Below are 24688 nucleotides of genomic sequence, written 5' to 3'. Positions count from 1 at the left end.
CTCTATACCCAGTGTGGGGCTCAAATTTATCACCTTGAGATCAAGAGCTGCACATACCTTCCACTGACTGAGCCAGCCAGGTGCCCCAGTATCCTCAAGTTTTGATCTAACCATCCCTGTCGTTTCCTGTTTTGCCTTTCCATCTGCTACTAGTATGCTGATGTAATGTCTAGGCTGACCTGCTGAAATCTTAGGAACATTGGTTGGACATGAGGGGTTTTTGGTTGTTTTTTAAGGATATGAGGGTTGGGTTTTTTTTAAGAGTACCGTCAGGTGTTTTGCTTTCATAATGAACACACCTTGAGAAACTGGGATAAGTTGTTTAGCATATTACAACAGTGGTGCTCAACCCCCTGTACTTTTACAGTCAGTGGAGAACTTCCGTAAATAACAACAGTAATAATAATAATAAAATAATGCCAGAGTCCACACAGACCAAAGAAGTCAGAATTTTGAGATTGCAAGTTGGGCACTTGTGTGTGTATATATGTGTGTGCATGCATACTTGTGGATTAATACACACATTGTTAAAGCCCCCATATTGAAATGTACATGAAATTGAGAAGTCTTGTGCTAAGTGTTAATCTGAAGCAAAGTGCTGCTTCTTGATTCCCTGATTTCATTGCACTGTGTAAAGCACAGAGAAAGTGCATTTGGTAATATTACCTGATGCAGGTAGAGATCAGGTAGGGAGAGGAAGAATAGAAGCATCATCCTGGAGGCTTTTACTAAATAACAAGGGGGCTTGAACTGGGTTTCGGTGGACTTGGAGCAACATAAGGCAGGTATTTTGGACAGCATGATAAAGGATTCTGGAGTAGTGATAAATGTTAGCAGATTCTGTGATTGATGTGCAATAACTGCTTACAACCTAATGTTTTACTCAGATAGGAGAATTTGGATTTCCTTAGAACATTTGGGATACTTCATGCCTTTGGATACTGTTAAAAGAAATAATTATTTCAGCTTCTACATTTGATCTCTTAAGAGATTGCAAGTCATTTCTGTTTTTGACCTTTTAAATGGTTTCCAAAAGTTATTATTTTTAAAAAAAATTTTTTTTTAAAATTTTTTTTTTATTTATTTATGATAGTCACAGAGAGAGAGAGAGAGAGAGAGAGAGGCAGAGACATAGGCAGATGGGGAAGCAGGCTCCATGCACCGGGAGCCTGATGTGGGATTCGATCCTGGGTCCCCAGGATCGCGCCCTGGGCCAAAGGCAGGCGCCAAACCGCTGCGCCACCCAGGGATCCCCTATTTTTTAAAAAATTTTTAAAATTTATTTATGATAGTCACACAGAGAGAGAGAGAGAGGCAGAGACATAGGCAGAGGGAGAAGCAGGCTCCATGCACCGGGAGCCCGACGTGGGATTTGATCCTGGGTCTCCAGGATCGCGCCCTGGGCCAAAGGCAGGCGCTAAACCGCTGTGCCACCCAGGGATCCCCAAAAGTTATTTTTTGACAAATAACTTCTCTTTTGAGAAACTGAAGGATCTTGACATATAAAAATGCAGTTGATCTGCCACTGTGTTCACTGGTCCTAGGCTTTCATTCTCCTTGGGTCTTTTTTTTTTTTTTTTTTTTTTTTTTAAATTATTGATGTAGTCTCAATGCTTTATTTTTGCTTTCATTTCCCTTGCCTTAGGAGATGGAGCCAAAAAAATGTTGCTACGACTGATGTCTAAGAAATTACTGCCTATGCTCTCTTCTAGGATTTTTATGGTTTCAGGTCTCACATTTACGTCTTTAATCCATTTTGAATTTATTTTCGTGTGTGGTGTTAGAAAGTGGTCCAGTTTCATTCTTTACGTGTATCATTCTCTTTAGATCTTAATATCTGACCTGACAGGATAGATAGGGGAGACATAACATTTTCTTTTGTATACTTAAAGAGTGTATATGGTGTTTTTAGTCATCACAACAACTTGAAATAAATGTAGCAGTGTCCAGGGTATCTGCCTAATACACAGATCCTTATGTGTCATTTGTTGTCTGATTTTAGAATATTAACTTTTAGCGCAGCAACCTGCATTTTATTTTGCAAGATGACCTCGCTGATCCATTCTGTGATCAGTTATTTTAATTAAACATGATTACTGTTGTTCATATATTAAGAAAATACTGTATTTTTGTTTCTCAAGCTTTGTCATTTAATTCATGGTATTTTTCTTTAGTTTAAAAAACAGTAGCATTTTGTTTATGAACTTGTGACCTCACTTTTAAGAAGAAAGCAATGTCTTAAAACCTAGGAAAAATATTCCCCTTCCCTTTAACCTCTTATATCAGAATCTAGAAAGATTACTGGATTTAATCAGATTTTGCTGAATAGTATTTTCATGTAGCATTTTTTTTTTTTTCATGTAGCATTTACTCAGGTGAGTTTTATTGATTCAGATGTCCTCGGTTATAGTTTTGAAAATTCTTGTAAAAATACTTGATGTGTTTAAAGTCTGGAGTAAAGATTTGTATTGCTGAGGATTTTTGCTTTTATTTCCTTTTAAAGTCCTCCGTCCTTGGTTCAGGATTTGGAGAGCTTGCACCTTCCAAAATGGCAAACATCACCAGCTCCCAGATTTTGGACCAGTTGAAAGCTCCAAGTTTGGGCCAGTTTACCACTACCCCAAGTTCACAACAGAATAGTACGAGTCCCCCCACAACCACTTCTTCTTGGGACCTCAAGCCCTCAACTTCCCAGTCCTCAGTCCTTAGTCATTTTGGTAAGTATACATTTTCTGTGGTGGTTTGCCCCTCGTGATGACATGCTAAACAATAGTAGAGGGATCCCTCGGTGGCGCAGCGGTTTGGCGCCTGCCTTTGGCCCAGGGCGCGATCCTCTAGACCCGGGATCAAGTCCCACATCGGGCTCCTGGTGCATGGAGCCTGCTTCTCCCTCTGCCTATGTCTCTGCCTCTCTCTCTCTCTCTCTCTCTCTCTCTGTATGACTATCATAAGTAAATAAAATAAAAAAAAGAAAAAAGAAAAAAAAAACAATAGTAGAGTGTGTTGACTTGTCAACACTGATGTGGAATTTGTCCAGAGATGTTTCTTTTTAGTAGAATTTCTGTGGAGTTTGTGAATTAAATCCATCAGCTTTGCGTTATATAAATACCTGCATATATTTGTTGTTATTAGCAGTAGTGGTAGTAGTACATACTTAAAGAGATGTGCAAAAGTATCGTAAAGCCATAAAAATATAAGGAAATAACACTTTAAAAAAAAAGGTTTTATTTATTTATTTGAGAGAGAGCACATGAGAGGGAGCATGAGCAGCAGGGAGGGGTAGAGAGAAAAGCAGACTCCCTGTTGACAGCCTGATATGGGACTTGCTCCCAGGACCTTGGGATCATGACCCGAGCTGGAGGCAGACGCTTAAGCGACTGAGCCACTCAGGCACCCAGGAAATAACACTTTGAGTAAATGCTTGGATAGAATTTTCTAAGCTCTATTATAGTAGGGAGGGACAAAGTTGGGATGTAGAATTTTAAAAGACATCCTCTGGGTTGCTTTCTTACTCTAATATTTGTATGTATCTACCATGATTTGTTGTGCAGCATTAATGTCAGTGGTTTATAATTTAAAGGCACAATGTGTAAGTTGGATGTTTTCACCCATTTTCTACCAATGTACACATGCCACACTGTACTAAGGAATAGCAGAGGGTTATATTAAACACAGTGTTGCTTTCCAAGGCATGTTTAGGGCTTAATGAAAGACATGGAAAATCACATTTCTTTCCTGAAAGAGAATGTGTTGTAATGGAAATACCTGAGACTATCCCCAAGTTTGGAGTCTACCTAGGAAATTCATTAGAGCCTTAATACTGCTTTTTTTTTTTTTTTATTGGAGGACTGGTTATACTAACTAGTCTCTGCCTAGTAAATACCAAAATTCCCCATTCCCAGTAGGAGAGTTAGTGTTCACCGTAAACTGCATTGTGCAAACATTAAAGGTAGAGTCACTCTTCTTACCTGATAGGAGTGCTGGCAACCTTTGCCTAGAGCATATTAAAATTCTGTGTTCTTAGACACTGGCCAAGAGCCAGTTTAACAAGGTGGCATTTCTGATGCCAGCTGTAGTCCTATGTAAACTTTTTTCTACAGACCCACTGCAATGGGTGATAAGAATTTTTAGATTTGTAGATGCTATTCCCATATTCCTTATAAATCCAGTCTTTTTTTTTAATCCAGTCTTTTGTACATATCTCTAATATTAAGTCCAAAAATAGATTCATCTAAGATGGAAATACATGTCATGGATTGGCAGCCCTTCAACTGGATTTCTCACTTGTTTCTGTAAATACAGTTTTATTGGAACACAGCCATGACATTCGTTAGATATTGTCTTACAACTACTTTCAGTCTACAAAGGGGAGAGTTGAGTAGTCGATAACGGATGGCCTTCAAAGCCTAAAATATTTATTAGCCTGCTCTTCACTGGAAATAATTGCCAGCTTCTATGTGATTGAAAATCATGTAGACAGAGGGCTACCTTCCTTTATAAAAAATAGTAACTATAAATAAAGGAGACTAAACCAAGGTAAAAACTGGTCAAAGAGGTATGGCAAGAGTTCACAGGCAAAGAATACTGGAGTATATGAAATGATGATTCATCAGATTTATATCATTTTAATTTTCATCTCTCATGCCACTTTCTATTATTTAAATTAGGAAGGATAAAAGTTGGTATTCAAAGCATTTTAAAAAGTGTATGTTCTATCGGTTGAAAGAATTTTGAAGTGTTCATAAAAATTTAAAACAGAGTAGCTCTTTGAAGTAGTATCTCTCTCTCTTTTTTTTTTTTTTTTGAAGTAGTATCTCTATTCTAGCTGTTGATTCCACAGGTGTACTTGTACTTAAGCAAAATGTCATAAAACACATTCATTGCAGCATTGTTTTTCTTAACAAGATACTGGAAAACCTGAAAGCCTGTTAATATAGCACTAGTTTTAAAAATCGATACCTATATACTCTGGATTACTATGTGGCTGTAAAATAAAGTAGCTCTTCACATGTTAATATGGAACAGTTTCTTAAAATCAAATTGTGAGGAAGATATATAATGTGTTTTGAAACAGCATCTCTGAAGATACTCAGGAAACTGGATACAGGAGGCAGTCGCCTCTGGAGTGAATTTGGGGATAGAGTTGAAAGGGTGATTTATAGTCATCATATACATTTTTTTTTTTTACCTTTTGGATATTGAAATATATGTTTCTGAAAATTTTTTTTTAACAATTTAGTTAAAAGATCCATAAAGCAATAAAAATAGAATTCTCTGTTAGTTAAAGGCTTGGTGTGTAGCAACTCAGTGCTCTTCTTACCCACTCCGTATGTCTTAATGTAAACTGCATCTCTTCTCTGCATAAGAAATTATCTACAAACCCATTAGCTTCCTTTTCCACTTAACATATACCAGTTATAATATATCACACAGACCCCCAACTTGGGGAATGGGGTAGAAGATTGTTGGGAGAAACCAATGGTGACTACAACCTTTCACTGTCAGTCATGGTAGAAGAGGGAGCTCCAAGCCCATGTTCCTAAATAATTGATTGTTGCTTACTTTCCCTCCCTCTCCCTTTACATATTTCATAGACTTCAAATCTCAGCCTGAACCATCCCCGGTTCTTAGTCAATTGAGCCAGCGACAGCAGCACCACACTCAGGCCGTTGCTGTTCCTCCTCCTGGGTTGGAGTCCTTTCCTTCCCAGGTAAAACTGCGAGAGTCAACACCCAGAGACAGTACCTCCACTGTGAACAAACTTTTGCAGCTTCCCAGCATGACTGTAGAAAATATTGCTGTGTCTACCCACCAGCCACAGCCTAAACACATCAAACTACCGAAGCGGCGGATACCTCCAGCTTCTAAGGTGTGTTCTCCATTCAGAGGTCACAGGCCCAGTGGTGGAGTATTTTAACACCTCAAGGGTTGGGTTAATAAGTCTCAGAAACGGTGACATGGTAATTTTTTCAAGCACATAGCTTACTCTGCTTAACGAGGTGTTGGCCATTTCTGAGAGATGGGCTAATATTAGGGTGAATGGTTTTGTGTTGGAGACAGAGACTGTTCATTCAAATTACAGGATCTGGCTCAGAAAATCTGCTGGTCTTGTGTATTTAGCTGTGTTTTGTAGATATTGAGTAAGTGGTTCTTTAATTAGATAACGCTTTCAGCAAAGGCCCACTCTTCTCCCATCACTCACCCACCACCAGCGCCACCGTTTCTTTAGTCTTTGCTCTAAGAAGCAATTGGTGACACTGACCTTTCTAATGTTTAATTTTTCTTTTCTCTTCTCTTTGTTTTTGAAATATGCTCCTTCCTTTTTTCCTTCTTTTGTTGGGTCTCTTGCTCCTTGTTCCTCGAGGGTGCTAGTGTAGTGCTGTGGGAAACCAGTGCTTGTTTGGTCTCTGGGACTCGGAACCTCTTATCTCTGTTCTTGACATGGTGGCTCTGCTTTTTCAGATCCCAGCTTCTGCAGTGGAAATGCCTGGTTCAGCAGATGTAACAGGATTAAATGTTCAGTTTGGCGCCTTGGAATTTGGATCAGAACCTTCTCTCTCTGAATTTGCATCAACTACAAGCAGTGAAAATAGTAACCAAATTCCCATCAGCTTGTATTCGAAGTCTTTAAGGTACGCAACTAACTTGCCTGGTTTTGACTGAATTAAGTCCTTTGTTGGCAGTAAAACAAAATAGAGCCTAAGAAATCACTTGGTGGAGACAACACACCCTTTGGTGGTGGGTTTGTGCACCAAACCCACCAATGACTAGTATCTGATTGCAGAAGTTTTCTTCCATCACCCTAGGAAGAAACCCTTTGCCTGTTAGCAGTCCCTCACAATTTCCCCATCCCCTCATCCCCTGACAACTACTTCCGCTTGTCTCTGGATTTGCCCATTCCAGGTCAATCTCTCTTTTCTCTCTCCTCTCTCCTCTCTCCTCCTCTCTCCTCTCTCCTCTCTCTCTCTTCTCTTCTCTTCTCTTCTCTTCTCTTCTCTTCTCTTCTCTTCTCTTCTCTTCTCTTCTCTTCTCTTCTCTTCTCTTCTCTTCTCTCTCTTCATTCATGTGAGACACAGAGAGAAAGGCAGAGACATAGGCAGAGGGAGAAGCAGGCTCCCTTGAGAGCTTGATGCGGGACTTGATCCTAGGACCCTGGGATCACAACCTGAGCTAAAGGCAGACGCTCAACCACCTAGGTACCCCCTAGATAATTTCATATAGCAAGAATTATGCAATATGTAACCTTTTATATCTGGCTTTTTTTACTTGTAGTGTTTTCAAGGTTCATCCATGTTGTAGCTTGTATGCATTTTATTTCTGAATAGTATTTCATTGTGCAGATAAATCGCACTTGGTTTGCACATTGTTTATCCATTCATTAGTTTGGATTGTTTCCACTTTTTGAGTGTTATGAATTGTGGTACTATGAACATTAATTGACAAATTTTGTGTCCTTTCAGTTGTTTTGGATATAGACCTAGTAATTACTGGTCATACAGTTTTCCTTACATTAACCATTTGAGGAATCAGTAACCTTTCTTCATAGTGGCTACAGCATTTTACATACCTACCAGTAATCTGTGAGGGATGCAGTTCTTGTACATCTTTGCCAACACAGTTTTTCCTTCAATGGAAACTTACGTTTTATAAGTAGAGAATCCCAGGTTTTAGATTTTATTAATTTTTCCACTGTCCAGAGCTAACACCTGATATTTACTCTTTTCTAAAAATGGTTTTAGACTTCTGGATTCTTTATGGATTCTTAAAGATGTCCCTTTGCTTGTCATATAAATTAGGTGGGTCTGATTGGGAGGGGAGGGATATTTTGAATTTACATCTTTAATACAGGTAAAGATTGCAATAGTATAAATGTGTAGGTACAGACATGTTTATTTAATTTATAATATAGCAATAAAGTGATGAAATAGTTCTACTTGATCAAGCCATGTAAAGTGACAAATTCATGTCTAAATCTTTTTATTCTTTCTAGTGATTCTTTGAATACCTCTCTACCAATGACCAGTGCAGTACAGAACTCCACCTATACAACTTCAGTCATTACCTCCTCCAGTCTGACCAGCTCATCACTGAGCTCCACTAGTCCAGTAACAACGTCTTCCTCCTATGACCAGAGTTCTGTGCATAACAGAATTGCATACCAAAGCTCTGTGAGTCCATCGGAGTCAGCTCCAGGAACCATCACGGTAATTGGTCTGGCAGGTTTCTTCAAGTTATCTCTCCACCTAATGTGGGGCTCAGACTTATGACCCCAAGATCAAGAGTTACATGCTCTACTGACTGAGCCAGCCTGACACCCCTAGAAATTGGCTAACCTTTTGAATAGAATCCCTAAAGTTTATGGAGTTTGCTAATAGTGGACACGTGGTATAAAATATGCATTTCAAGCACCCATGCACAGGAATGTGTGAATGGACCCAAAAGCTTAGTTTAAGGATAGCATAAGGATACATCCCAAATTGTCCATAGTGCTTTATATGGGGTGTTGGAGCAGGTGTCGGGGGGAGCACATCTTAGTCTTATTTTAATATCTAAGTTTTCTGTAAGTTGGGATATTCAAGTATTACTGGTGAGAGCTACTTTATTATTTATTTTTTAAAAAGATTTCTTCATGAGAGACGCACAGAGAGAGGCAGAGACCTAGACAGAGGGAGAAGCAGGCTCACCAAGGGGAACCCGATGTGGGACTCAATCCCAGGACCCTGGGATCATGGCCTGAGCCGAAGGCAGATAGATGCTCAACCACTGAGCCACCCAGGTGTCCTGAGAGAGCTACTTAATTTTTTTTATTATTTCAATTTTTTATTTAAATTCTAGTTAATATATATGGTTAAAATTGTAGTTGACTTAAACAACTACAGTTCTGGTTCCTCAGACATACAAAGCGCATTTTAAATGCTCAATACCTATAGTGGCTACAGTATAGGAACACACACAGGTGTATATAGAATATTCCCTTTATTGCAGAATATTTTCTTGTATAGTACTGGGCTGTAGTTTTTAAAACATAAATTAAAAAACACATAAATCAGACGATATGCTGTCTAAGCTATGTCTCTGTCATTTGCTCAACTTCTCAATTCCAGCCCTAATTTCACCTCATACATTGCTTGCTCATTTCATTGCTCAGCTCATTCTTTGCTTGGCTAGTTGAGCTGAGACCCTGCAGATTTCTGATATCTCCTGACCTTTCAGTACTTTACTTTTGCTACTCCCACCATTCTTCTGCTTAGAATTACCCCCACCCCAAATAGTGTAGTTCACATGTTTCATTTTGTCCATTGTCTGTGCTTGCTTGCTCTATCTAATTTTTAAAGATTTATTTATTTGACAGCGCGCATAAGCAGGGTGAGGGCAGGCTGAGGGAGAGGGAGAAGCAGGCTCTGGGTAGCCTCGTGGGGCTTGATCCCAAGACCCAGGGATCATGACCTGAGCAGAGGCAGATGCTTAACCGACTGAGCCACCCAGGTGCCCCACTCAGTCTTATATTTTAACTAATTTTTGTTTTTCTTTTCGAAGTTAAAATGTTTTATTGTCTATATTTCTTGTAAATAATTTCAAATTGTTGTAAGGAGAAAAATATGTTGTAAATAAGATTTCTTGAACAGAAATTGTACTGGATTTGGATTAATAAAGAGGCAACATTTATTAGGTTTGTCTTTAGTAGTTTTGACATTTGTAAGAAGGAAATTTATGTCAGCTTCCTTCTTCCATCCAGGGATACTGTCTGAGTCTTGTAGGCTCCACTGTTATTCACTATATACCTGTCTCCCATGCTCAGTGTGCGGAAATTTTCCTTGTGAGGATGCCTCCTTCTGTGTGTCTTGATTCCAATGAAATGCCTATAGTTAATACAAACTAGTTGTCAGATTCCGCTCTTTTGGTACTATCACACTCTGCTATTCTGCTCTTTTCCTGCCCAGTCAGAAAAGCCATGTTTCAAAGTAACATCTCTTTCTCTCTAAGAATCAAATGTTGCATTTAATTTAGAAACATTTTTCTCTTGCATGGTGGTGCCCAGGAGACAGAAGGTGCATGATATAGAAAGGCGTAGTGATTTCAGTATGAATTCCTAAGCTTTTTTTGTACTGCTTAATAATTTTTAGGACTGTTTCATTGTTTCTTGTGTTATGAGTCTTACGTTGTGCCCTTTTTACTTCCCTAAATACTCAATCTAGTTTTTAAAAATGTCAGCTCCTTGGGATTTATTAACAGTAAATCCTTTAAGAAACAAAACAAGCCATTGTTTCTTTTTCTTTTTTTTTAAATATGTTAAGTCAGTCTTTGGAATTTTATTTTATTTTATTTTTTTTTAAAGATTTTATTTATTTATTCATGAGAGACATACACAGAGAGAGAGAGGCAGAGACACAGGCAGAGGGACAAGCAGGCTCCATGCAAGGAGCCTGATGTGGGACTCGATCTTGGGTCTCCAGGATCACACCCTGGGCTGCAGGTGGCGCTAAACCGCTGTGCCACCGGGGCTGCCCCAAACCATTGTTTCTTGATTAATCTGTACTTCATATGTTTCTGGCTAAATTCCAATAGAATTTCCACTAAGTTGCCATTTGATTTTTGTGGGTTAACTTACTTTCTTTTCTCTTCCTTACAGAATGGACATGGTGGTGGTCGAAGTCAGCAGACAATAGACAGTAAGTATATAAGCTAGCAGTTCTTGTTTTGGCTGGTGGAAACCAAACAAAAAGAGTATATAGCTAATATGGAGAAAACAACAGGTAATTTGTTCTGCAAATTTTAGTCCTTTTTCATTTTCTTTAAAAAAGATTTTATTTATTCATGAGGGACACTGAGAGAAGCAGAGATATAGGCAGAGAGAGAAGCAGGCTTCTTATGGGGAGCCTGATGTGGGACTCAGTTCCAGGACCCTGGGATCTCACCCTGAGCCAAAGACAGACACTTAACCACTGAGCCACCCAGGCGTCCCTGCATTTTTTCTGATAGTTTTGAGCATCAAAACTCACATAACTGATAGTTTTGAGCATCACATTGGCATCCTTTTTTGGGCAGGGCTTGCAAGTTCAGCTAGAGATTCCTGTGTTGAGTAGGTTATAGCTGATGGTATTATGAGAAATATCATAACTATAGCAAGAATGAGGTGATAGCTTCATATTATTCTGTTCTAGTCGACTGCTCCCCAAGTATAGAGTGTAGTATGGATTTAAAAGATGCTTTGCTTAGAAGTACAGGTTCTAGTATAGTCAAAGAGCTCTTCAATATTATAAAGGACTTTTAAAGCAAAAATTTGGTGTGCTAATTCAGAAAACACGTGCTCATTGCCTTCATGATCTAGTGGACTATTGTATAGAAAAGAGGTCAAGGGGATCCCTGGGTGGCTCAGTGGTTTAGCATCTGCCTTTGGCCCAGGGCGCGATCCTGGAGTCCTGGGATCGAGTCCCACGTCGGGCTCCTGGCATGGAGCCTGCTTCTCCCTCCTCCTGTGTCTCTGCCTCTCTCTCTCTCTCTCTATCATAAATAAATAAATCTTAAAAAAAAAAAGGAAAAGAGGTCAAATACTCCTCACTGTAAACACTTGGGGAAAAAAATGAGGGACCCTCTTCTGATTCTGGTAAGTTCAGTAATCCCTGGAGTTGTTGGTACAGCTGAATCCCCATTAGTTTTCTTCCTTTGTTTTTGGCTTAATTGTCTTTTATTGTTAATGATGATTTTCCTTCATTATGCAATAATGCAAATGGGTATCCACTATTGAGTAGAGAGGTCAGAAAGACTGCTTTTATTTGGGATTTCGGGAGTGTGGACGTGGAATCTTATCGGCCTCATTTGGAATTAAAGTGTCATATGCGGGGATCCCTGGGTGGCGCGTGGAGCCTGCTTCTCTCTCTATGTCTATGCGTGTCTCTCTCTCCGTGGCTCTCATGAATAAATAAAGTCCTTAAAAATAAAATAATAAGATAAAGTGTCATATGTAATTTACCCAGAATTAATTTTGCTACTGCTGGGCTGCCAGAGCTATTTGGAAGTACATTGATAACTTAGAGAACTTCTGATGTCAGAGAACATTCTCATTCCATAAGCTTTGGTGGCAAGTTTCTTTTCTTTTCTTTAAAGATTTTACTTGTTCATGAGAGAGAGGCAGAGACATAGGCAGAGGTAGAAGCAGGCTCCTCACAGGGAACCCGATGCGCAGGACTCAATCCCAGGACTCTGGGATCATGCTCTGAGCCAATGGCAGATGCTCAACTGCTGAGCCACCCGCGTGTCCTGACAAGTTTCTTTAGTATAGGCATGTGAGAATGTGAGAACACATAGAGGTGTCCTAGATTATTGGAGACCTTTTTTTTTTTTTTTAATTTTTAAAAAATATCTCTACACCCCATGTGAAGCTTAAACCCCGAGATTGGGAGTCAAAACATCCCACCAGCTGATCCAGCCAGGTTCCCTGATTATTTGGAGATTGGATTTTGTTTATTTTTTTTTTTTTTAGTGGTGGGGGAAGAGCAGAGAGGCGGGGGAGTAGGATCTTAAGCAGGCTCCATACCCAGCACAGAGCCCCATGCAAAGCTCCATCTCAAAACCCTGAGATCATGATTTAAGCTGAAATCAAGATCCAGACACTAAACCAGCTGAGCCACCCAGGTGCCCCTATGTGGAGATTTTAAATGAGATAGTAAGATATGAAATGTCTGGAAAACCTGGTGTGCATTTTAGATAGGTTTTTGTCTTCATCTGTGTCTCCTCCTCATACTCCCCTCCACCCCCTATTCTTTGAGAGGCTTCTTGTGAGCTTATTATTGTCCCCCAAGACATAGGGAGGTAACTTATGGGGTCTGAGTTTTGGGTCAAGGGCATCTGTGGTCTTTTTATCTGGTATCTGTAACAACATTTGTCATGTTTGGAATAGACTGTCCATAAAAGTTAATCCTCAAGGTGGTAAGGACTACTCTAAGAAAATGGACCAAGTTTTGTATTGATCCTGTTGCTATCTGTGTTTGTTTTCAAATCCTCCTTTTTAGAGACTATCATGTTTTCCTTTGGGCTCCAAGGGAGTCCTGCAGGTAGGTGAAGGTTGCTCTTCCTAACTGGAAAAGACAATGATGCTTTATTTCCAAGCACATATCTGAGTTGTATGTGTGGATAGAACTAAAACTGAGTCTTTTCTACAGCTGGGATTGATCATATTTGTGTTCTTTGGGAAGCCTAATAAACTCCTTATGTGCTCTGAGGGTTTGGTTTAAGGAAATACTCACTGAATGTGTGAAAGTAGGTGTTGGATAGTGGCATATACACTCCCCAGTGTATATGTACCCTGAATTCCCAACCCCCATTTGCCCTGAATTGGCTGTAAGCTTTCCCAGGTCAGCCTGATGGGATACTGGATAGAGGTAAAGACCTAATTCTTTGATGGTCTTGCCCACCAAATTTGTACTGTTCCTTGTTTTGCCCTTTGAGATTTGCCTCATATTCTAATCCTGTATATCAATCTCAGAGCCTCTTGCCCCTTCTGGTGCAGCTCAGGGTCGGCTTCCTTTAGTTAGGAGTAGTACATCCACGTTATAGGACAGTTTGCAATTATAAAGCTAACTTTTCCTACGCTTTGCCACGTGCTGTTTGTCTTACCATCATGTCATTTTTACTAGTCATATTTGACAGCAAATACTTGGGCATTATCCCCAGAGAATGTAACTTTATATGTTTCTCAAACTGAACCTGCCATGTCACAAGATATTGAGTGTATTTCAGATACTCATGATTGGTTCTAGAGCTAAACTGATCTTTTCTTACAGCTACTTCATCCGTTCCAGCTCCAAAGACAACAGACCCTCCTTCCGCCCTCCCATCTGTGGGCTCCCTGCCCAGCACCACTTCCTGCACTACGCTTCTGCCCTCTGCATCTCAGCACACTGCCACTTTGCCCTCCATGTCGCAGCCTGGTGACTTGTCCAGCAGCCCCCTTTCTCAGCTTAGCAGGTATGGGGAAAATACGTGCCCAGAATGAGAGGCACACTGGGATGAAGTCCTGGATGAACCCTTGTAGAAAGCAGTTGCAATGAACGAAATTCTTTTGTTGCCCCTAGCATGATGGCCTGGCTTTTTGTGATAAAGCTGCAGCGCGTAGGTTTTGACTGGGCCTGGTCTCAGAAGCACCAGATGTGTAAACTTGCCTACTTGTAATGCCCCTGCAGTCAGAGAGCACTGGGGCCCCTAGGAATGGGGTGGAGCCAGGGGTCACTGCTGCTAACTCTTCTTGGACTCCTCAGGAGTGTTCCCGGAGTCTGGCATCTCCCCCCAGCTCTGGGCTTGAGTCTCTGGGATGTGAAGTGAGAATGATGTTTCATTTTTGAGCAGGTCTTTCACTTGCTCATGTGGCTTCAGAGGTTGAATTATTAGAACAGAATATAGGAGAGAATGGGTTTTATTTTGCCATCATCCTTTATTTTCAGAGTAGAGTATACCTTTTCCCCTCCCTTTAGTCAGGAAGCAAAGCGTTTGATTTGAATTCTGGATTTGATGAGAAGTCAGGCTCTAGCTCTGGCATGGGTGGGTTGAAATAGAAACTTTCTTCCCTTGCACACAGTTTGAATGGGGTCTCCAAGGCTGGCAGTGTTATACGTGCCGTCCCGTTTTTTTCTTTTATCAGTCTAAAGAGCAGATGATTTTAGTTGACTAAAGCTGGCTTTGGAGATTTCGCAGGCCATGATGCCTGTATCCTCATGGAAAATGACCCTTTAGATCATTTCTAAACATCCAAACACCTGGTCTGGGCTCCAAGGTGATGATAAATGATGAGTGTAAAGGGCTCCCCTTGGAGGGATAGGGCAAACTTCTTTCTAGCCCACTTGGACACATGTGCCTCTCCTGTGGGATGACTCAGTGGAGTGGACACGTGGTGCTCTGTTTTGTCTTCTAGTTCACTCTCCAGCCATCAGAGCAGCCTCTCTTCTGCACATGCAGCGCTCTCCTCCAGCACATCACACACAGTAAGTGTCTACTGCATCCCCTCATTCCCAGCCCTGTTCAGTGAGCTTACAGCTTAGTTCTGTGCATGCGGGGTTTTGGTTTATGGGTTTGGAATGTCTGAGATAATTTCAAATTGCTTGGGTATTATCTCAGTCTAGGTATGTGGTTTGAGCTCTTGATTTTCCCAGGCACCACGGAGGACTTCTTGCTTCCTACCCTGGTACTTCTATGGAGGAATTCTTCTCCAGAGTTGATCTGTGATCGCCAGGGCTGTTAGAGCTGGATTTGTTCCTAAGCATTCACTGAGCTCCCTGTATGTTAGAGGAGACGTTGAACCTAGTCTAGGGTTGGTCACGTTTGAGATATTTGTAAGCTTTTTAGAGGAAAGTAGGCTTATTGCTAACTTCAGCTTGTGCTCCACCAAAAGTCAGCTTGAATCCAGAGCAGTGTTCTAGATAACCTTATGTTACTTGGTGAAGTCCATTGTAGGGAGAATGTTTGGAGAGCTTCTGTGAGGGCTTGCTGCCCTTTGCCACATGTACATCTCCCTCTCTGAGACCAAGAACCCTGGCTCTTAGCCCAGTCGGTGTAACTGCATCCCAGTTTGTTGGTAGTCACGGGGATGACACAATGTGACTACACGGGGTAGTCACAATGACCTTGTTGTGGCATTAGGTATTCTGTCCACCCCTCCTCTGTGCCATCTCATGCCGTCTTCCCCAGCTCAGAGGCAGACTTTGGGAAGGTTGATAGTGAAGAAGGAAGCCTGGAGCGTGGAGAGGCAAGAATGGAAGTCAAGGGGGTGCCGTTGGCAAGGGTCCTGATATGCCACATAACCTTAAGTGACAGTTATCGAAGTGTAGCTTCTCAGAGTGTGGAGTTGGGAGCACAATTTCAGTGGTGAGTCTGTGTAGCTTGTGGTGGGTGGAGGAATGAAAGGTGAGGAGATGATAAAGAGCCAGGGTGATAGTGGGGTGCTGAACTCAGGTTGGCGGAACCTGAGCATAAAGGGAGGCAGATAGATATACTGAGAACAAACACAAAGTCCTTCTCCTGGGAGATGACAGGAGATGGATCCCCAAGCAGGGAAGGATGTTTGGGGTATAGATCAATAGGAGAGATTGGAAATACGGGAAATTTCTTTTCTTGAAGAAGTCATTTGCTATGGAATGCAAGTGATGGCGAAAAGTCAGCTCTCTCTATCAGGATGTGGCTAACACTGTGGTTTTCAAATTCGGGCTTTCCTAGTGAAATCTTGCGTATAATTCTCATCATAAAATATATAGCAGAGCACACTGTGGACCTCTCTGCCCTTGGAGTAAGTGCTTGGCCCCCTGCGTGTGCCCCCAACCCCTCATTTGGCTGCTGGGAGCTATGGGTAGTCCCCATCATGAGCACTAGATAACTGTCCTCCTGTCCTCCTGCCACTCGTGCATTGGAGCCAGTGTTCTTGTTGCGTGGGTTAACTACACTCCGTGTCTCAGCAAGAAACTCCAAATCATACAGCACAAACAGCCACAGTCAGAAATGCCTCCTATACTTTGTTATGTACCGAATTTGCCACATTGCTAATATTTACAATGATTTACAAGATTCAATCATGAATCTTGTATATTTACAAGATTCAGTCATGAAAAAGTATGAAGAGATACATACTGAAGTATAAAGAAGCACACCAAAATGTTTTTCTTCTTCTTCTTCTTCTTCTTTTTTTTTTTTTTTTTAAGATTTTGTTTATTCATGAGACACAGAGAGAGGCAGAGATACAGGCAGAGGGAGAAGCAGGCTCCCTGCAGGGAGCCTGACATGGGACTCCATCCCTGGTCTCCAGGATCAAGCCCTGGGCCGAAGGCAGGTGCTAAACCACTGAGTCACCCCGGCGTCCCTGAAATGTTTTTCTGTATCTCGTCTGCTTGGTTCTATCCCTTTTCCCGCTATTTTCTTGATCTGCCAAAAATTTTTTTTTTAAAACCCATAAAATAGGAAGTGCCTGTACAAAGTCCCTTTTCACTCTGCCTCTTGCCCTTTTCCTTTCATTTATTTTTACTGTAATATATATGAGAGTATTCCCTAGATAGTGTCCTTCAACATTTCCCTCATTTAACAGTGTATCTCTGAGAGGTATTTCTGTGTTGAAACATAGATTGTCTTTTCCTATAGCTCCACTACATCACATTCTTAAATTACTCTTTCACTGATGGAGCTGGAGGGCCATTTTTTGTCTTGAATACCAGAAACAATGTTGCATTCGATAACTTTCTACCTGTGTTGCTTCATGTGTGCATCAATGTCTTCAGGGACAGTCTTGGAAGTCGAATCCCCAGGCATTTGACATTTTATACAAATTGCCAAATTGCTCTGCACAGTGATTGTAACCTATTTACCTCCTGCTGGCAATGAAGGAAATGTACTGTTTCCTCAACTGCCTCCTGAGATTGTGTTATCAAATATTTTTATGTTTCCGATGTGTTAATTGAAAAATGACCTTATCAGTACAATGTTTCTTTCTTTCTTTCTTTTTTAATTTTTTAAAAAGATTTTTTTTATTCGTAGAGACACAGATAGAGAGGCAGAGACACAGGCAGAGGGAGAAGCAGGCTCTGTGCAGGGAGCCCGACATGGGACTCGATCCCGGGGCTCCAGGATCACGCCCTGGACTAAAGATGGCGCTAAATCACTGAGCCACCTGGGCTGCCCAGTACAGTGTTTAATTGAATGGGATTGAACATCTCATTTTTTTAAAATAATATATTAGAAAATCATTAAATTTCTTTTTCAGTGAGTTCTTCATATTGTTTGTTCATTTTTCTGTCAGGTCCTTGGTATCTCTTTCTAGGCACTCCATAATTCAGGAGACTAGTAAGTTGCCCTTTGTGATGGAGTTACAGATAATTTTCCCCAGTTTGTCATTTTATTTTTGACTTATGTATAGTTGGATACATTAATCTTATACTTTGTCGTAATTAGGTCTTTCCCACTTGAAGTTTATGAAGGAAATGTCAGTGTTTCTCCTGCTCATTATGTTGTTGTGGAAGGGTTGGTGCAGCTGTTCTTTTCCGGGCCCTTTCTAAGGAGCTGGCTCCAATGCCCCATTGGAGACACTGTGTGAGCATACAGGCTAGTTATGCCATCCCCTTGTGGCCCTCAGATTTTTTAGGTGAGGGACAGGGACAGGAGCCCTATCAGGTCCATTTGGAGTTAGGAAAGGATTGCTGGGTGACTTTGAGTTCCTTTCAGCAAGTCAGGAACTAATTTTCTAGCAAGCTGCTCTTTTGTGGTTTCCCCCTCTCAGACTAGAGAATAGTACCTTTTTGTCCTGTGGGTAAGAGTTGAAACTTCTTTGACCAGTGACACCCAGGCACAGTAGTCAGAGCTGTTCCTGATTTTGTAGCAGAGCCTGGCTCTGTGCAGAGGAACGAGGAACGGGTGCTGGGACAGACCAACCTAGCCTCACCTTGCTCCTGGGCTCTCGTCTTCCAACTTCCATCAGTCTAGGCTGACTCCTGGGGTTTTCCAGGAGACCATGATTTTACCTATTTTCACCTTGTGGATCGGATTCTGGGTTTCAGGTCCTTAAGGTCAAGGCCCTAGACACATAGGGCAGCTTGTGAGGCTGGGATTTACACAGAGCTGTCTGTGCAGTAGAAGGCAAGGTGCATGGTTGTCCTCCTCCTCCTGGGGTTTCCTGTTCCTGAGGCTTCTTCTCTAGGAGTTTCCAGACTGGTTTTATTCTGTGCATGCTCTGGTTTGGAGGCTAGTCTCAGTTTTTACAGTGTCTTTTCTTCCTCTTGGCCTGTTCTGCCCAACCAGGTGTATCTTTTACACCCACCCTCAGCCCTTGAAGCCCTTCTGGTACCTCATTCCTATCTGGAGTTGAGCAGCTGGGCAGGGTTCTTGGAACTCTCATAGTTTTGTTGGGTTTCACCCTTCCTTCCTAGGTCAGTCCTGTTGAACAGGTAGAGACACCAGCTGTGCCCTTCTAGATAGGTCCTGGTGGCCTGCACAGTGTCCCCAGGTTCTGGAGCAGTGACCTCTCTTGGCCCCTGTGACTTCCATATCAGAGTAGTTAGGAATCCCACTAGAAGGTAGATGTCCTAGAGAGCTCTGACCTGGGCTGGGCTGCCTGTGGTGCCGTGATTGACTCTCCTGAGACTTTTTTTCTTTTCTTTTTCTTTTTCTTAAAACACTTTATTTATTTATTCATGAGAATCACAGAGAGAGGCAGATACACAGGCAGAGGGAGAAGCAGGCTCCATGCAGGGATCCCGATTTGGGACTCGATCCCAGGACCCCAGGATCACGCCCTGGGCCGAAGGCGGCGTTCAACCGCTGAGCTACCCAGGGATCCCATACTGTTTGCTTTTCTCTGAGGTGGGTTGTCACCTCACATTCCAGTGGTCTGTGCTCATGTATGACCTAAGGTTTATGTGGGGTGTCTGTGCCTATTTTATTTTATTTATTTTATTTCATTTTATTATTTTATTTTATTTTATTTTATTTATTTTATATATATATTTTTTTCTTTTTTTTTTGGTGCCTTATTTTAGATAGCACAGCTTGAGCAATGATTTTTAGGAGTGTGTTGGTCAGTAAAGCTCAATGTTATTTGCTTGACATTCAGCTTACGAGTTGTGTCCTGATGACGTCATCTAGCTGCAGTGAGGGGGGGTCCACAGTGAGCAGACCTAGATGCCAGACCAGGTTCTCCTGCATGTTTGTTGTTTGCCCTCAGGTCCATGTGTCTTTGCTTTTTTGTTTTGCCAGCATGCCAGTGTGGAGAGTGCCCCTTCCCTCCAGTCCTCTGCCACCTTTTCCACGGCAGTGACCTCTGCCTCGGGTGCCACGTCCTCAGGGCTCAGCCTGCCGAGCAGCATGAACACAGTTAACAGCCTCTGCCTGGGCGGGACCACTGTGAGTGCCCCCAGCAGCAGTACCAGGGCCACGCCCTTGGTGACCTCAGGTATGTGTTTCCCTAGACCTTTCCTACCTATCCCTTGCCCCTAGAAGGTGATGCTCGGCTTCCTAAGGAGGATGCCTGGACATGGCTGCAGGGCATGCTCGGTAGCTACAAGCACAGGAACATCCTGTTCTCCCTCCAGCCCTGCCTTTGCCTCCTTGTCCTCTTGTTCCACTGACCTCTTGAGTCCCAGTCCTTCTGGCAATGATGTGGGGATGGGTGAAACCAGTCTTTGGGTGGGTCCCCCCTGGGCAGGATTCCTGGTAGCCTTTGTGCTTGTAGCTCTGCTCTCTTTTTCTGTCCTCATTCATCTCTGTAGCTAAGCAGGCCTGGTGACATGGAGGGACCAGGGAACAGCTATCTTGGGCTCCCTCTGGCTGCTTGGTGTGACCCACAGCCCATCAGCCAGCCCTGGGCAGTCTGTGTAGACCAAGGAAACTCTGGTTTGGTGCAAACTGCTAAAAGCTATCTTTACCACAGCCTGCCCCCCTCTGCTGGCGCTGCCCGGCCTTCATTCTGTTCTGAGGAGGCAGATTGTTTATTACGTTCAGGTTGCTGCAGTGTGACAGGAGTGGGTGAGGGGTGGGGTTTCTCTCTGGGCATGGAATCCTCTGATATGGAAAGAGTCTGAATGTGGTATCTTAGGCTTCAGGTCTCCCCCACCTCCAGACACGGCCCTCTGTGTCTCTCAGCTGCTGCCCTCTCCTCTTGGTGGTGACCCCATATGGGACAGCACTGTGACAGTGAACTCAGTGTCTCCCTTCCCCACAGAAGCTGAGGCATCTGTCTTCCTCTTTGTGATAGCGTCATCACTCGTTTGATTTTTGCTTTTACAGGCAAAGCACCCCCTAATCTGCCCCAGGGAGTACCTCCCCTGCTGCACAACCAGTACCTCGTGGGCCCTGGAGGACTGCTTCCTGCTTATCCGGTGAGTTCATGGTTGTATAGCTCCTGGGTGCTTGGCACTTGTGGCCTTAGGAGCTGACACCTGGCAGGACCTGGTGAGGCGGGTCTTGGGCTGCTGCTCCTTCCCTGATCTCTCTCCCTCATCTAGACTCCATTCGGGTATCTTCCTGCAGCAGATGGTCTGAGTCCTCTTTCTGAGTGTGTCCTATCTTTCCAGCCTTATTTAGGCCCTCACGTGGGCCTGGGCTTCCCAGGGGATGGTACATGGCCCCTAATACCCTTTTTGGTCCTCACGCAGATCTATGGTTATGATGAGCTCCAGATGCTGCAGTCACGTCTGCCAATGGTGAGTAGGATATGGTGGGGGGCTGGGAGGCTTCAGTCTCTTTCACGGGTCTTTCCTCCCTAGACCCTCATTGCCATTCTGCTGGGAAAGCTACTTGCATTTGAAGGTTGTGCCTCATGCCACTGTAGCTGGGCATGAGTGTCCTGTGCTTACTGGGGAACTTGGAGACCATTGGGACCTCTAGGGAGCTAGGAGGCAGTACTCCCTACTAAATGTGGGTCCTTTGCTTCTTTCACCCCATCCCCCATTTTGAGAAAGAAAAACCATATGACATAAGACGTGGGGTTACTTTACTGCCTCGAGTTTTTTCAGGTGTCATCTTTGAAGCAGCTTTCAGTGTCTTTGGCCCCTGAGGTGGCCCTCAGTGCTGCTTATGATGACAGCATTGCTCATCTGTCCCCAGCTGAGTGACCCACTGGAACGGATACTCTTTAAGAGTCCTTGTGTATCTAACCTGCCATCACTGCTTGCAGGAATGCTGGCCCCAGGATGTCCCTGGTTGCTACAGCCTCACTCTGAAGCCAGGGTTGCTGCCACTTTAATCTGACCCATGCTCCCAGACTGAGGCGCCTGGCTTCAGGGAACAGGACTATGGCAGGGAGGGTGTGAGGGAGCCGTGCTCCCTGCCTGACCAGCCCGTGACCTGCTACACCACCACTCCCTCCTTGGTCTGGCATTTCCCAGACTTACAATTTTCAGCAGCTGGGGGCATCTGTCACATGGTTGGAAAGTAGAAAGCTGTTTGAACGCCTCTGCTCCATGTGAACTTTCCTACTGCCTAAGGAAGAGGTTTTCCCTCAGTGAAGTGTCCTTCTCTCAGACTCTTTCCCATTGGCTGCCCCCTGCTCTGCTTGTCCACAAAGAGCTGCAAGTTTTGCCTCCACCTCCTAGGCCAGCTGGTGGAAGCTCTTGTCTCTCAGGAGAATGCTTCTCTGGCTGCCGAAGTATTCCGAGGCAGAGGTGGGTGGCTAGGCTGCTCTTCCCCTGGTTGCAAACTAAGCAGCCCATCAAACTGCTGCCGTCCGAGTGCTTGCTGCCCGTGTCCCAGAAGACCCAGAAAGGATGTTGAAGACATGATTGCAGTTTTCTAGGGTCTTTAACAGAACTTAGGGTCTCTGGGGGAATGCCTGAGACTTAGGGCCTTGGAGAGGAACTGGAAATGGCCCTCAACACCCCCACCCCCACCCCGATTTTCATGAGGAAACCTCTTATCCCCACCTGACCAAGGAGCCTCAGGCATCAGAGATAAGAGTGTATGAGGGAGTCCTGGTGGGGCCCCCCAGGAGGGGCTCAGTGGGATCCCACCCTTGAGAATCATCCTGCCTTGTAATCTTTATATCATTTAGTGCTTTAGAAGAAATCACTTCTGACCCTACTTTTTTAAGATATACTGTGTTCGTTTTTACCTTTGTTGTTTTATTAGGGTCTGGTACTTCTGTGCCTCCATCTTGCCTTTTTTTGTTTTTTCTGTGAATGGGCGCCCCCTCCTGGGCTTGCTCTAGGTCTGTCCCCTGTTTTGTTCTTGCTAGCTGTGACATCCTGGTCCTAGCTTCTCCTGGGGTTCAGGGTTGAGGAAGCTAATGGGTTATCCTGGAGGCTAAGTGCGGATGAGGCTTCAGGAGGGTGGAAGTGCCATTCCTAGCCAGGATGGTTCCTGTCTGGTTGTGTGACCAGGCACTGTTGCCCACGAAGAAGGCAGGAAGGCTTTACATGAGGCTCAGAGGTTAGGGGGCCATAGAGGCACTAAAGAAAAGCAAAAAATTGCTGTTTGGAAGGGTGGAATGGTAGAGCTACACTAGGAGTGGTTGTTTTCTTTAAGTTTTATTTTTGCTTAAATGCTAGGCTTTAAAGGTAAATATTAGGAGGGAGAGAGAAAAAGAGAAAGGAGGGAGGGAGGGAAGAAGAGAGGATGCAGAAGAGTAAATCCCCTGCCACATATGTCTACTACTGGTAAAGGCCGGCCTGGATGGTAAGGTCTAGGTCAGGCTTCCCCTTCTCCACAGAACTCCACTGTTTTGTGTTCTTGGTGTCCACTGTTGCCCTGGCTCCTGTATGGTTGGTGTTGCCATGTCAGTGTGGGTGATGAGGGGCCAATTCGGGACCTTACCTGGGATCCTCTCGCAGCTGTGCCTACATGGCACTGCTGCTCTGATGTCTCTTAAACCCTCAGGTACCTCCTCTCCTGCTGGTTCCTTTTCAGGGTGCTACAATCCAGTCAATTTTCCTAGCTGCCTTTTAGAATCTGCCACATAGGAAAAGCCAGTAGATTTGGCCTGTGGCATCACTGGCATTCATCTGTGCTGTAAATTACACGTGGGATTGGGCTTCCATGGCTCTGCCTGGCGAAGGCTAACAGACTTGTCAGTGTGTATGCCCACCATGTGTCTGCCACATTCACAGTTCCAATAGGCACCATTTACTTTGAGTGCGAATGCCACACTCTGGATGTATACATGGGTCCCTGCAGTCTAGCCTGTCTGGGGAGCCTGACATCACAGCATTGCCTGTAGTGCCTGGGCTGCCTGCTGGGCCTGCTCGCCTGGAACTGGGGTGAGGCCATTCTGCTGATTGAGCCTCCCTGGTCTCTCCTAGGATTACTATGGAATTCCTTTTGCCACGCCCACAGCCCTTGCCAGCCGAGATGGGAGCCTAGCTAATAACCCGTATTCAGGTTAGTCTGTACAGGGGGTGAGGAGTGGGGTGAGGGAGTGGGGCATGGGACCGTCTGTAGTTAAAGCCAGGAATTTGGAAACAGAAGCAAAAGGGCTGAGAGGTCTGCTAGCTTCCTTTTTGTTGAGCTGACAGCCAGACCTGTTCCTATTTGCAGGAGCCAGTCTGGCTTTTTTCCTGGTTGGATAAGGAGTGGGTTGGGGGCAGTGATTCAGGTCAGTATTCCTCTTCTCCTAGGTGATGTTACAAAGTTTGGCCGAGGTGACTCTGCATCCCCTGCGCCCCCCACCACACTGGCTCAGCCGCAGCAAAGTCAATCCCAGGCCCACCACACAGCCCAGCAGCCCTTTCTGAATCCTGCGCTGCCACCGGGCTACAGCTACACTGGCCTCCCCTACTACACGGGCGTGCCTAGTGCCTTCCAGTATGGGCCCACGATGTTTGTGAGTATTTAAGGGGATATTATTCCAGTTTGGGGGAGCAACAGCAGGGAAGGAGGGATGCGACCCCACCCAGTCTCACCTGGCCTTTAGAAATGTTTTAGTCTGGGGCCAAAGCTACTTTCCCATCTATTTTTACAGGTAACGTGTTGCACCACTGAACACAGGTCTTTGTAGGTTGTGCTGCTTGCTGTCTGGGGTTAAGCTGGGGATGCCCGACCTGCCTCTAATGTTTGCCCCTAATGCCTCTCCTGTTTGCGCCATCAGGTCCCTCCTGCCTCAGCCAAGCAGCATGGTGTGAACCTCAGCACCCCCACCACTCCTTTCCAACAGGCCAGTGGTTATGGCCAACATAGCTACAGCACAGGTGAGGGGTACTCCCAGCACGGAGAGACGTGGATAGGACAGGCTTGC

General features: G+C 43.8%; 1 protein-coding gene and 1 non-coding gene across 9 annotated transcripts in view; both read left to right on the top strand.

Annotated features, from left to right (window-relative positions):
- Window positions 1–24688, top strand: part of UBAP2 (ubiquitin associated protein 2) — a 123036-nt gene that overhangs the window by 96666 nt on the left and 1682 nt on the right. For 7 of the 8 annotated variants that reach the window (XM_077912304.1, XM_077912302.1, XM_077912301.1 and 4 more), the window contains 13 exons: window positions 2504–2717; window positions 5595–5869; window positions 6463–6632; window positions 7991–8204; window positions 10631–10670; window positions 13782–13965; window positions 14906–14975; window positions 19720–19915; window positions 20749–20840; window positions 21117–21164; window positions 23757–23835; window positions 24072–24277; window positions 24542–24641. In XM_077912304.1, the coding sequence (XP_077768430.1) occupies window positions 2504–2717; window positions 5595–5869; window positions 6463–6632; window positions 7991–8204; window positions 10631–10670; window positions 13782–13965; window positions 14906–14975; window positions 19720–19915; window positions 20749–20840; window positions 21117–21164; window positions 23757–23835; window positions 24072–24277; window positions 24542–24641 (1888 nt within the window). Of the gene's footprint in view, window positions 1–2503; window positions 2718–5594; window positions 5870–6462; window positions 6633–7990; window positions 8205–10630; window positions 10671–13781; window positions 13966–14905; window positions 14976–15689; window positions 15856–19719; window positions 19916–20748; window positions 20841–21116; window positions 21165–23756; window positions 23836–24071; window positions 24278–24541; window positions 24642–24688 lie in introns of those variants that run through there. The other variant, XM_077912309.1, reaches the window with a different exon arrangement.
- Window positions 13077–13158, top strand: LOC144322854 (small nucleolar RNA SNORD121A). Its single transcript, XR_013388468.1, has one exon. It is a non-coding gene; the product is annotated as a small nucleolar RNA SNORD121A (small nucleolar RNA).

This window comes from Canis aureus, chromosome 10 (genome assembly GCF_053574225.1).
Source record: "Canis aureus isolate CA01 chromosome 10, VMU_Caureus_v.1.0, whole genome shotgun sequence".
Classification (NCBI taxonomy): Eukaryota; Metazoa; Chordata; class Mammalia; order Carnivora; family Canidae; genus Canis; species Canis aureus.
This window is presented reverse-complemented; position numbering and strand designations above follow the sequence as displayed.